Here is a 12,838-nt window from a genome sequence, read left to right as displayed (position 1 = left end):
TTTTTTATAAATAATTTTTTAAATTTTGAAGAGAAAAAATTTTGATGTCTGCTACATTCACACTCATTTTTTATCATCATAATTTAAAGAAAATCTTCATTTCCAACAGCTAGTAACATCTTCATATTTTTTTTTTTTATTTTCTTATTTACAAGTAATATAATTACAAGACTTAAATGTCAATGTGTTTATTATTGATAAATAAAAAGAAGATTATAAATTATCACTGACACTAAAGAGAGTTATTACAATAAATAATTCAAAATTAATTAAATATAAATAATTTTTAATGAATAATGACAGCGTAATATAAATGCAAAGATAACTGATATTACACACAAATAAATATAACATTGAGGTTAAATATCTGTCAGAAATATATTTAAAAAAAAAAAACAATTACGTATATTTATATTTACATACATTCATATGTATCATATGTAATATACATGGATAAATAGTGTGCCATATGGGAACGAAAATGATTAAATAAATCAAAACAATAATAATAATATAAGTCTGAATCATTTGGAGATTAAGTCCCATGCATTTGAGATAAATATTAAACTTACATGATACATTATTTAAAATACAATATTTAATATTATTTTATAATCTTTATGCAATTAAAAAGTTTTAATACTATTGTTTAATTTTATTTTTATTTTTTTAAATTACGTTTATTGTTATTTTATATAAAGTTTTATTAAATATTTATTTTATTGTTGAAGCATTAAATGAAACGCCCATTAGAATGAGTATTTTAAAGAAGAGGTAAAGAAAAAAAAACTATTTATTGCTATTAATTAATTAATTTACTTATTTATGTTTTTTTTTTTAATTTTAGATTAGTTGATTTTGAGGAAATTCTTAATGATGAAGAAATAGATTTAGTTAATTTGCGTCGATTATGTTTTCATGGTAAATAATTTTTCATTTATTTATGAATTATAATTAATTAATAATTTATTTATTGAGAATTAATGATGTAATATTTTTAACAGGGATACCAGATGAAGGAGGTTTAAGATCATTGTGTTGGAAATTATTATTAAATTATTTGCCACTGACTAGACAAGACTGGTCAGATGTACTCAAGCGTAAAAGAGATTTATATAATACATTTATTGGTAGGTTACTGTAATTATATTGATAACTTTTGTTTGTTAATTTTAATATTCACTATTTAACAGAGGATTTGATAGTAACACCGGGTGAGGCAACAGCTGATGGTGATCGTGTTGATGTAACATTGCATGACCATCCTTTAAATTCAAATCCTGGAAGTAAATGGCAAACTTATTTTAAAGATAATGAAGTTTTATTACAAATAGATAAAGATGTTAGGTAATGTAAAAGTAATTAATTTAATACTTGTAGGTATGCAAGTGGGGCTTCAAATAATACTGCAAATAGCAGACAATTTTTTATTTTTTATTTGTTTTTTTTTTTTTTTATTTATATAACTTCATTACATATTATTTTAAAACATAAACACGATGTGTTTTAAAAATTTTTAGTATTCATTAAAAATTTTTTTTTTTAATGGGATCATTTATTTAAAAGTGCCTGCATATTTAATTACCTATTGATGTTAATATTCACCAAATCAATTTTATTAAAAAATACAAAACAATTTTCGAATGTATATAATTAATAATGTAAAATAGATATTTTTTTGAAAAAATTTTATATTATATTTTTGTATTTGAATTTAAAATTTTAATTTTTTTCGAAATTTACACCTTGGTTAAAAATACTGATTGAAAAGAATTGAGAAGCGGTCACTCCCCAGGTAGCACACTTGCCTTTGTGACATCTATAAGATATCAGTTTTTAGGCTACTTTTTGACTTGTCGATAAGGCATCAATATGTTGACAAAAAGATCAGAAATTTATGTCAACGAAAAATACCTACTTAAAAGACTCACAAGTGACGACAAAAAATAAATTACAAATAGTGGTAAAATAAGTTAGATAAACGATTTTTCAATTGACATGAGACAGGAAAAACAACACAACTCGTCTCTGTCTCCGCAACCGACATTTGCATGTATTCATACCAAAAAAGATGATTTTGAGGTAAAAAAAAATTTGTCTTCTCCTTTTAAAAGACATTTTAAAGTTAGCTCGGTGCTACTTGGATCCATACAAACTGTATATCTATATATACAAACAAACAAAAGAACCGAAATTGTTGAAAACAATTCAAATTTCATCATTTTTAATTCTTTTAAATCAATATTTTTAAACAGGGTATTTATTTATTATCCAAAGACATAAATTATTATTTTTATTTAATAAAAAAAATTAATTTTATAGACGTTTGTGCCCAGACATATCATTCTTCCAACAAGGTACTGATTATCCTTGTCAAGCAATAGTTAATGCAAATGGACCAAAACGTTTACATTCACGTGTACAGTATACAGTACTTAGAAGTGCCAATGTTGAAAGAAAAGGCTTAGGAGTTACTAAGGTAAAATTTATTAAATCATCATCAATTAACTTGATCATTATAACTACTTAAAAAAAAAATTTTTTTACAATACTCGTTATGGAAAGCAGCAGGTAAAATAAATATCATAATTTATAATAATACTTTCTGAATATAATGAAACAATAATCGAGTTTCATGTATTAATAGTTGTTAATGTAATTAACTTAATTAATAGATTGCAGTATCAGTAAGAAAAGCACCGGAAGACTATGCACCGTTAGCTGAAGGTGGTGAAGCACACTGGGAAGTGTTGGAAAGAATTTTATTTCTTTATGCTAAATTAAATCCTGGGCAAGGATATGTTCAAGGAATGAATGAAATCGTTGGTCCTATTTATCATGCATTTGCATGCGATCCAGATCCTAATTGGAGAGGTTAATATTGTATTATCTCAGAACTTATAAATTAATATCACTTATATTACAATAACAATACACTTAAATTCAAAATTAAATACAAAATTTTTCTTATTCTCTTAATAAGATAGATAATAAATCAATGTTTTAAATAATTATTTCATAAATTCCAGAACACGCAGAGGCGGATACATTTTTTTGTTTCACAAATCTCATGGGTGAAATACGAGATTTCTTCATAAAATCATTGGATGAAGCGGAATTTGGTATAAATGCGATGATGATTAAACTTAGTCAACAAGTTAAAAGCAATGATCATGACGTTTACTTACGATTACAACAACAAGATTTATGTCCACAATATTACAGTTTTAGGTAACTTCTTTTAAACACTTTTTTTTTACTATTTAATTTTATTGCAAAAAATTTATTAATATTTCATTTATTTATATAGATGGTTAACTTTGTTGTTGTCTCAAGAATTTCCACTGCCAGATGTTATGAGAATTTGGGACTCACTTTTTGCTGATGAAAAAAGATTCAGCTTTTTGATACATATTTGCTGTGCTATGATATTGTAAGTTATATATTATCATTTATTTTTAAATAATTTTATTTTTTACTCAAGAATTTTTTTTTTTTTTGAGTTTTAAAGGGTTACTCTTCATATGTATTTATATCAGGTATATTTATTATATGCCAGCAATGTTAATTTCTTATTTCAGAATTCAATAAGAGCAAAATTTTTTTTTTATTTGATTTTTTCGAAATTTTTGCTCGATTGAATCATAATTTTTTTTTTATATCTGTTAGCAATATTATAGATTTTATTCTTGACCTTTTTTCTTGAAAAAAAAAAAAAAAAAAAAATAGCAATTTTTTTTACTGAAAAATTAATAGATCGATAGTAAAGAATAGTATTTCAAATAATTCTAATTAATTTTGAAAAAAAGAAAGTTTTTGTTTGTAATCAAACTATTGGTTATTTCATTTAATTAAATAAAATATCTTAGCGCTTATAATTTTTAATCATTTTAAACATATTTTATTTATAAAAAAAGTTTATTTTTAAAAATTACAGATTACTGAAAGATCAGTTATTAGATAACGATTTTGCTACAAATGTCAAATTACTTCAGGTAAAAAAATTAATTAAACTTTATTAAACCTTTTTAATAAATGATAGTAAATTAATTATTTAAATTTGAATTTTCTTTAGAATTTTCCTTCAATGGATATTCAAATAGTGCTCACTAAAGCAGCTTCATTGGCGGGTAAAAATTTAAATACTCCTTAGATAGTTTAACAAATGAATTTTTTTTTCTTTTAAACAAACCCTAAGTACTAGGTAATTTTATTTTTAACTACTAAACTATACAAAATTTTATTTTATACTTTTGGATACTTTAGCAACAACAAATAAAACTTTTTTACAACAAAATTAATAAGATAAATTTAAATATTAAAATTTATCAGTAGGACGGCTATTAATAAATTTTTTACTCAGGGTATTAATTAGACAATTGTCTAAAAAAAAAAATTCTGTAAATAAATGAAAATAGATTTTTTGACAACTAAAGTAATAATTGTATCATAATTAAATTGAAAACATATATTAAAAATGTATTAAGCGCAAATATTATTGTCATTTCTCATCATCGTAATAATTAATAAGCGCTTAACAATTAAGGACAAAAAATTCCTGCAATATCTTTGTTACTAAGCACTACGATGATTTCATTTCTTCTATTTACATGATAATTAAATCTTAATCGTTTATTTTAAAACATCTATACATAAATCTTTTTACAAAAGAAAATTTTTTAATTTTAAAATTACGTATCACTTCATTATTCTTGACGAATTTATTGTATTAAGAGCAATACTTTTAATTTGCTATATAAATTTATAAAAAATATACTAAAGGTTTCCGGCCATTTTTGCATACGTATAAATAATTAAATAATTGTATAATTTTTTACATAAAATAATTTATAAGGTTAAAAACAATTTTGTTAATAGCTTAAGAGTTATAGTAATTATACATATATATGTCATGATTAATTTACTGCAAGTTTTAATAAAATTTGTAGTAATTTTACAGGAATTTATTTTTTAATTGTCTTATCTATGAATTTTGTATTACTGATCTCATAATAATATTGCAGAAGCTCGTCACAAGTATAAGGTTGTAAAGATAAAAAATCCAAGTTTTCGGTTTTCCCTCCATCTTAGTTCGAGGCTCACGTTCTATGCATGTGTGAGTTACGTATGTAAATTGTTGCAAGTCGCTTGTTATAAGCAACTATTCACATTGCGTTAAAGAGACCAATAATTACGGTCCACAAAAAAAAAAATTGTGTGTGCTGGGTGTCAGACTATGATTATCTGGCGTATTTTTTCCCGCTGAACACGAATCTGAAGCTAGAATTGGAGATTAAGTTGCAAATATTCGAGAATTACCCAAAAAAACCGATAACAGTCACGATACAGTAGTTTTATCTGTATGACGATAATGTTATAGATTATAGATTACGTATTTTTCTGGTCCTTTTGTCTTCAAATGACTTTTGCAGTGGATTTCTGCTACGCTTTTTCCTCTCTTTCGCATTTCTCGTTGTAGCATCCAACAGTAATCTGCAAACATATTTACTCTTCACTATTCTTAAAGTTGCCGTTCCAATTCCTTCAGATCTTCACGGAGAGAAATTTCAAGTAAATATGCCTATGCAGCACAGTAATATTTACATTATTCTATACTTTGTGTATAAGAACGGCAGGACACAAACTATAGAGTAATGTAAATATTACTGTGCTGCATAGGCATATTCACTTGACATATTTCTCCGTGTTGGTGAAATGTTTTTCTTTGCTTTTCACTAAAGCCGCCGTTATTCTCCGGAAATTGGTCGAGATAAGAATCAAGAAAATGCATCTTTCAATTTATTAAGCGACTTAAACTTTGAAAGTTTTTTATCATAGTTGTCACAATGTTTTTGTCCTGCATTTTTTCCTGATGCTTTTCAAATCGGTTAATCATGTTATAACATGAACCACAAACAGAGTTAGCAATCCAAATTTTGAGATGAAAAAAAACTTTCATATCGAAGCACTTTTCATACAAAGTCTTGAATTGATCTGTGAGCTTCTTTGGATTTGTTGCCGCTTTGTATTTTGCAGAAACAAAGGAAAAGACATTGGGATTTCCGAAACATTAGTTATATATAAAAAAATCTAAAACTAATCGAGACATTGTGAAATGTATGTGAAAATTCATCACACATAAAGTATACGTTGATAATGTACACTGAAAGAAAAAAAGGTGTATTCAAGTATCTGCGTGTTTGTATCCTCCCGAGTAAATATTTGTTTAATCATACTAAAAATATACTCCAACCGAGTAATATTTTCTTGATTTAAGAATTTGTATACTTATTTTTAAAAAAAATTTTTGGTCAGAGTAAATTTTTACTAAGATTAAACAAATAATTTTCTCGGGAGGATACAAACACGCAGATACTTAAATACAGTATTTTTTTTTCAGTGTACGCTTAATAGAGGATTCATTATTCACGGGTTTGAAAAAATAAATCGCTTAAAATATATTTAAAGGTATAAAATTTATTTTTTAAAATATTTAAAATAAAAAAACGTTATGAAATAAAGTTTGCATTACTTAAATTTTAAAAACAAATTCATAACATTATTTATGATGTATTGTAATTCCTTCTAAGCTAACGTCAAATATGCATAACAGCATTACACAGACGTGGTTTCATTCATTTATTTCAATATATATTTTAATATTTATCATTATTTTTATTGTCCTCGTTTCAATGGATTTTTTTTGCGTAACAATATCACTCGTGGTAAGCGCAACGAATCAAATCAAGGGTTATCTGCTGCATCTATAAAGTTTATTTAAAAAAATAAAAAAAATAAATTCGAGTAAATAAAAAGGGCTCAAAAAAATGAAAAAAGAAAATTAAAAATGCAAGAAAATAAATTCAAAAGCGGATCCACACCCTCTTGAATAAAATACGCATAAAAATGCGGGCATGGTTCTTCTTTATTCTTTCTGGTCTTCCGAAAAGAGTGTAATCGCGTGGGCGGACTTTTATAGCGGTTGATTGGTTGATTTACAGGCTCAACAGTGTATACCTTGCCCTTTGCGACTTTTATCTAGCTCTTTCCGTCTTTAGTCTTCTAATAGTCACTAAAAGGTTCCTTTTACATTGTATTTATATTATATGGTAGTTCTTTTTATTTAGCAAACGTTAAAGAGAAAAAAAAATTACTTGATCGTTAATATCAGCCCTTGCGGTGATCAAAAATTAGTTTTAAATGCAACGGTTTCCTTTGACAAAAAACTTAACGATAGTCTGTTAAAATACTTGATTAAATACTACTCTATCATCAAGCAAGATCTTTAAATTAAAAAAAAATGTTTTTATTTTGTCTGCTCATCAAAAAATTTTTTTAGTCCCAATTATAATCAGAGCACAAACTTTATGGATTCGTTAAGAAAATTGTTCTTTTATTTGTTCTTTTTTTCAATTATTTTATAGTAATTACCATTGTAAATATAAAAAATATTTATTGGGCTGAAAATAACTCGTTTTTTGCATTTTAAAAAATTTTATTGTAAATGAAAAAAAAGTTAGTCAGTAGTAACATTTTTCCATTGTGGCCAACTTTGAATTAATTCAAAAAGTTTGTCACCCGGACAAGTAGTCGATCTTCCTTGTCGGTGTCCTATCAACGTATAATTTGATTGTAATTTACCTAAAGTTACTGCATAATCCAGAAAATTTTTTGCAGTGTTAATAGCTGCTGGTGCTGGAATTTTTTCTTTAAAAAAATTATATTTTAATTTTAATATTAATTAATAAAATAGTTTATATAATTTGAAAATAAAACAAAACATACTATCAAAATTCCCAATAAAACAAATTCCTAAACTTCGTGCATTGTAAGCAGGGAAATGAGCTCCTTTGATACCCCAGCCACGGCCTTCATAAACATTACCATCTTCTCCAATTAAAAAGTTGTAACCAATATCATCCCATTTTCTAAAATCTATATGGAAATCCTGATAAATAAATTCATTAATAATTATTATTATTCAAATTAATAATTTATATAAAATTATCTGTACACAGAAAAAACGGATACTTTGGCTTAGGAATTATTCTTTCGGCCTGAAAATATTTTTTGCAATCCAGAAAAAAGCCAAAATTTTTTTAATGCAATAAAAAAATTTATTGATCCAAAACAATTTTCTTGAATAATGAAAATTTTGACTTACCTGCTGAATTTCCAAAAATGTTCTTGGGCTAAAGAAATAATTCTTAAACCTTAAAACGTATTTTTTTTGTGTACATCGAGAAAAGAATTTGGAAAAGTTTATAAAAAAATTTATTAATTTTTATAATTTTTCATTTAAAAAAAATAATTACATAATATTTATGTATAGGTAATTAGTTTTATTATCACAAGTTTTACGTCATTAACATTGACCTTAAGTATGATAAAGCATCATCGATTTCATAAGATGATGTTTAATAATTTAAATTTTCAATTGAATCATTTAATTATCTGACTAAAATTTGTATCAGAAAATTTTTTTCTTTTTTGAAAATAAATGTGAGTCGCGACTGTTAAAAATTTTCTTTAAAACCTATACCATATTATTTGAGAATATTAACAACTTAGAATCAATTAGAATTATCAAATATAAATTTACTTATTTATATACTTTATGTTTATATTACTTTAACTTACCAAATAAAAAATATAATAATTTAAATTACAATGTATCGTATTTTATTTGGTTTAAATGATTTTTTTTCACCATATAAGTCAATTATTTTGAAACAATATTAATTTTAAAGTTGATACTTATTTAAAAAACTATTATTTTAATTGAAAATTTTTTTTTTTTCATAATTAGTTTTTAAGCACGAGAAATTCTATAGCAAGACTTTCATAAACTTACCATTATAAAAAACTAATTAAGGTCTTTGAAAATAAAGTTAGTGCTGTATTTTTAAATGTTTTGAATTAAAATCCGTCCGAGTCAAAAAACAAGTTCCAGTTCGAAACTCAAAATACTACGTGGGACTAATTGAGGGCTAAACGGATATAAAAGAAATTTTGCGTGGGCCTCTAAATCCTCATAATATAAAAAATTTTACTGCTCCAGATTTAGACCTCAATTTCTCAAATGACGTAACCTATGTAGGTTCCCTCACTTTTTTTCGTAAGAAATAAATACTTTAGACCGAGAATCTCCAAAACATTGACCCAAAAATAAATAATTATTTACAAATTTGCTGAAAAATTACCGGAACCTCTAAAAAGTATAACAAATGAAAATGAATATTTTTTTTTATTTATATCCATTCAAAAAAAATATAATTATTACTATAAGAAAATAGTTAACCGAAAGAAAATTTAGTATACATTTTTTCAATCAAAATACAAAAATTGATTGAGGACTAAATGTTTGATATTGTATTCTATATTATTTAGGAAGTTTAAAAAAATTTTTTTTTTGAGACCTAGTAAAAGTTTGGCCAGGAATATATAAAAACGAATAATAATAATAAATTAATGACTTTATTTTATTTGACATATGAATTTTTGTAAGTACTCAGATTTTTTTTTCAACTCGAAAATGTTCTAAGTCCAGAAAACGATAATTTATTTTTTGAGGATTTTGAGAGCTTCGTTAGAATTTAAAATCGATGAAGAGTTTGCATTTAGACCTCATAATTCTCATTGAGGATTTAGAGTGCCAATATCGTATCATTTTTCGTCTGGTAAATAGAAAATCAAAGGAATCGAATTTTTTGAGGTCCAAACGAGAATTTTATTTTTTGACTCGGGCCAACTTAATATATTGATTAATCCCGTAAACATACATTTTTAGATAGTCATTTTGTATTTTCATTAGAAATCGTCATTCATGTAAAATTTATGAATTTTATTAAATTTTCATGACTATTATCCTTGGAAATCTAACATTTTTTTCAGTCAACTATAATTACCTGAAAACTCCTGACTTGAGCTTGACATAAAGCTTGTGTAGTACATCCTACACCTCGTCCAGAATGATGAATAACGATAAATGCTGGTGGATTTATCGTCAGGTTCATTGGAGGTTCTTTTGGTAATCTCGCACCCCATTCTTGTCTGCTTATAATATTCACTACAAAATTTAATCTCAATATATTAATTAATAATGAACAGATCTCGTAAAAAAATTTATTTTATTTTATTTTATAATGAGTATTTTTAAAAATAGTACCTGTCAATTGACCAGCAGTAAAAGCAAGCAAGGTATTGAACAAAATGACTTCTATGACACGAAACATTTCCGAGAGATAAATTTATACTAATCTATGTATTTCTATATGCAATCATTCGAGTGTATTTTCAAGTAAATATATCTATATTTGGTCTTTATATACAGTGACCATTATCACATTAATAGATATGTGTATGCATATGTACATAGGTATATGTATATAAATATATATTTTGCTGGTTGGGTATTTGAGATAATTTTACGGTCATCAATCATAAATGACATTTACATTAGATAGTGATTAAACTAATGTATTTGTCATCTGCCATGTGACTAAATCTGTTTCCTCTCATTTACTTTTATTACATTTATTAACACTTGAGTTATTTTTGTCGTAAATTATTATCAAATGGGAATCCCTCCTTGTCAGTAATTATTTATTTATAAATAATGTATACATTGATGAAATCTTATCAAATGATTAGTTGGAATGAGTGGCGAGTTACAAAAGCAAACATAATAAAAAAATATTTATTTTAAATGAATTATTTTTATTGAAATAGTTAGTGATTATAATTATAAGGTAATTTTTATTTACTTAACTTGAATGTTTTTTTTTATCTATTATATAAATAAAGTCATATTTGTTTTTAATGCACTCGAGGTTTAATCAAATTATAACGTCTTACAAATGACATATGAGCGGATACAATTTTTTTGCTAATTATAGTATTTTTCATCTGGAAATATATAAAAAAAAAAAGAAAGGAAAAATTTTTGAATTCTTTTAGTTACATTCATAGTTTCAAGAATATGGTACCGGAACCGGTCCCATACACTGTGAAAAATTGCCAATAAAGTTTACTATGGGTGCATAGTAACACTGGACTATAAGAAAATTGATACAAAATTTACAACTGTCCTATAGTAAACGTATGCGTATAGGCCACAATCGTGTAGTCTGCACATACATTTACTATGGGACACTTGTAAATTTGGTATCAGTTTTCTTATAGTCCAGTGTTACTATGCGCCCATAGTAAAATTTATTGAGAATTTTTCACAGTGTACCTAATGAACTTGGAAAATTTGAAATTTGAATAATTTAGTATTTATTTTATCAAAAATAATTTTTTTGTAATATTATTATTTTTTTACCAATAAACTTTAATTTATTTATGAGTTCTTCATCATGATTGTCTTCATCATCATCATTAATATTTATAAGAATATTAATAGGTTGTTTTATTCATAAAAGTTCAAATTAACCAAAGTTCAAATTGCCAAAGTTCGAATTGTTAAAGTTCAATTTTCAAAGTTCATTAGGTCAGTCACCACCGGAACCATAAGGGCGTCCAAAAAATTTTTTTCCATCTAATAATCGATATATTTTTCATATTAAAATATCAAAAAAAAAAACAAAAATTTTATACGCTCGCATGGCTCGCATGGAAAATATATTTATGAAAATTATATGTCACATATATAAAATATATGCTCGCAAAAAAAAATATGGTAAGATTTGCGCGTATGTTCTCACACATATATAGTGACATGCATGTAACACATGTACACGTGTCAACATACATATATATAAATATATGTTCGTGTAAAAGTACAATATGTTACGTAGATTTTTAGTATATGTATATTTCCGTGTGAGATTCCTGGTGCCTATTCCAAGACCATAATGGTGTATAAAAGAATTTCAAAATTTGTATTCTTTTATTTTTAAATTTCTAGATGAAAAGTACGACGTTTAGATAAAAAAAATTTGTTCTATTCCCTTATACCTTTTCCACTGTCCGTCATAAAATTAATAATTACCCATCTATAGTTTACCATAACTAAACTTTTAAAATTTCAAGATAACCAGTTTAATGGTAAAAAAAGCCCAAATATATTTTTAAGTGGTGTTCAAATTATAATTTGATTGATCAAATTTACTCAGATTGATTGTAGTTGTTTAGAAGAATAAAAAAAAATAAATAAATAATTTGTAGAACTTAAAAAAAATTATATGATCTATAGCTGAAGCTCTATGACCTACAAATAAATAAAAAATGTGACATCTATTATTCGTACACATGAAAATGAACATTCTATGTATATAAATGGTACATTGAGTGACTGGCGTATTGAATTGAGCGAACTCTCAGCGGTGGTCTACGCTTTTTTACTTTTTATTATTATTTTATTATTACTGTAGCTAACAGTGTATCATATACATGCATACATATATATACACATTTATCTTTTATCATATATTATATATTATCGCTGGTTAGATTGATGGATGAACCGCGTTCAAGAAACTCAAAGCTGTGTAAGGCACTTGGAAAGTGATAGATTCACATATCTGACCTAATATTAATGTTCAATCACTAACCTCTTTAAAGTGACTCATGGTCAAGCTTGTGAGAACGAATGATTTAATATTTTTATTGGTGTTAAACAAACGTTCGTTTTGAATGAATCTATATAACATTCTTTATTATATATATAGCGGAGAGGGGGGCAAAGTGAGCCCCTTAAGGAAAATAATTATAATACCATCGATTTTTTTACGCGTTTACTTTTTTTCAGACCCTTGATACTTATTTTTACTTCATTATGATGTATTCATTAAAATTGAAAAATCAAAAATTAGGGGCAAAGTGGGTCCTCCAA

At 25.3% G+C, this 12,838-nt stretch overlaps 2 protein-coding genes across 2 annotated transcripts; one reads left to right on the top strand and one right to left on the bottom strand.

Moving 5' to 3' along the window:
- The first annotated feature begins 156 nt into the window (after positions 1–156).
- On the top strand, positions 157–4,794 carry LOC103568416 (TBC1 domain family member 13). Its single transcript, XM_008545264.2, has 10 exons — positions 157–774; positions 848–921; positions 1,005–1,130; positions 1,194–1,347; positions 2,323–2,479; positions 2,676–2,874; positions 3,030–3,231; positions 3,311–3,433; positions 3,938–3,995; positions 4,076–4,794. The coding sequence occupies exons 1-10, from the start codon at positions 755–757 to the stop codon at positions 4,151–4,153; spliced, it is 1,191 nt and encodes a 396-aa protein (XP_008543486.1). The 5' UTR covers positions 157–754; the 3' UTR covers positions 4,154–4,794.
- Positions 4,795–7,481: 2,687 nt separating this feature from the next.
- On the bottom strand, positions 7,482–10,235 carry LOC103568414 (peptidoglycan-recognition protein SC2-like). Its single transcript, XM_008545263.2, has 4 exons — positions 10,169–10,235; positions 9,909–10,069; positions 7,786–7,948; positions 7,482–7,707 (listed from the first exon to the last, which is right to left on the bottom strand). Exons 1-4 carry the CDS (start codon positions 10,233–10,235, stop codon positions 7,517–7,519), a joined length of 582 nt encoding a protein of 193 aa, XP_008543485.1. The 3' UTR covers positions 7,482–7,516.
- Between the last annotated feature and the right edge of the window lie 2,603 nt (positions 10,236–12,838).

Source organism: Microplitis demolitor, chromosome 1 (genome assembly GCF_026212275.2).
Source record: "Microplitis demolitor isolate Queensland-Clemson2020A chromosome 1, iyMicDemo2.1a, whole genome shotgun sequence".
In the NCBI taxonomy this organism is placed as follows: domain Eukaryota; kingdom Metazoa; phylum Arthropoda; class Insecta; order Hymenoptera; family Braconidae; genus Microplitis; species Microplitis demolitor.
The sequence above is the reverse complement of the archived record's forward strand: the minus strand, read 5'-3'. Positions and strand labels throughout refer to the sequence as shown.

Excerpts from the sequence above, each read along its gene's own strand:
- LOC103568414 (XM_008545263.2), bottom strand. The coding sequence starts at position 10,235 with ATGTTTCGTGTCATAGAAGTCATTTTGTTCAATACCTTGCTTGCTTTT. Across the intron at positions 7,949-9,908 it reads CTCAAGTCAGGAGTTTTCAG|GATTTCCATATAGATTTTAG; the intron begins GTAATTATAGTT and ends TTTATTTATCAG. Across the intron at positions 7,708-7,785 it reads TTTTATTGGGAATTTTGATA|AAAAAATTCCAGCACCAGCA; the intron begins GTATGTTTTGTT and ends ATTTTTTTAAAG.
- LOC103568416 (XM_008545264.2), top strand. The coding sequence starts at position 755 with ATGAGTATTTTAAAGAAGAG. Across the intron at positions 775-847 it reads ATGAGTATTTTAAAGAAGAG|ATTAGTTGATTTTGAGGAAA; the intron begins GTAAAGAAAAAA and ends TTTTAATTTTAG. Across the intron at positions 3,232-3,310 it reads CCACAATATTACAGTTTTAG|ATGGTTAACTTTGTTGTTGT; the intron begins GTAACTTCTTTT and ends TTATTTATATAG.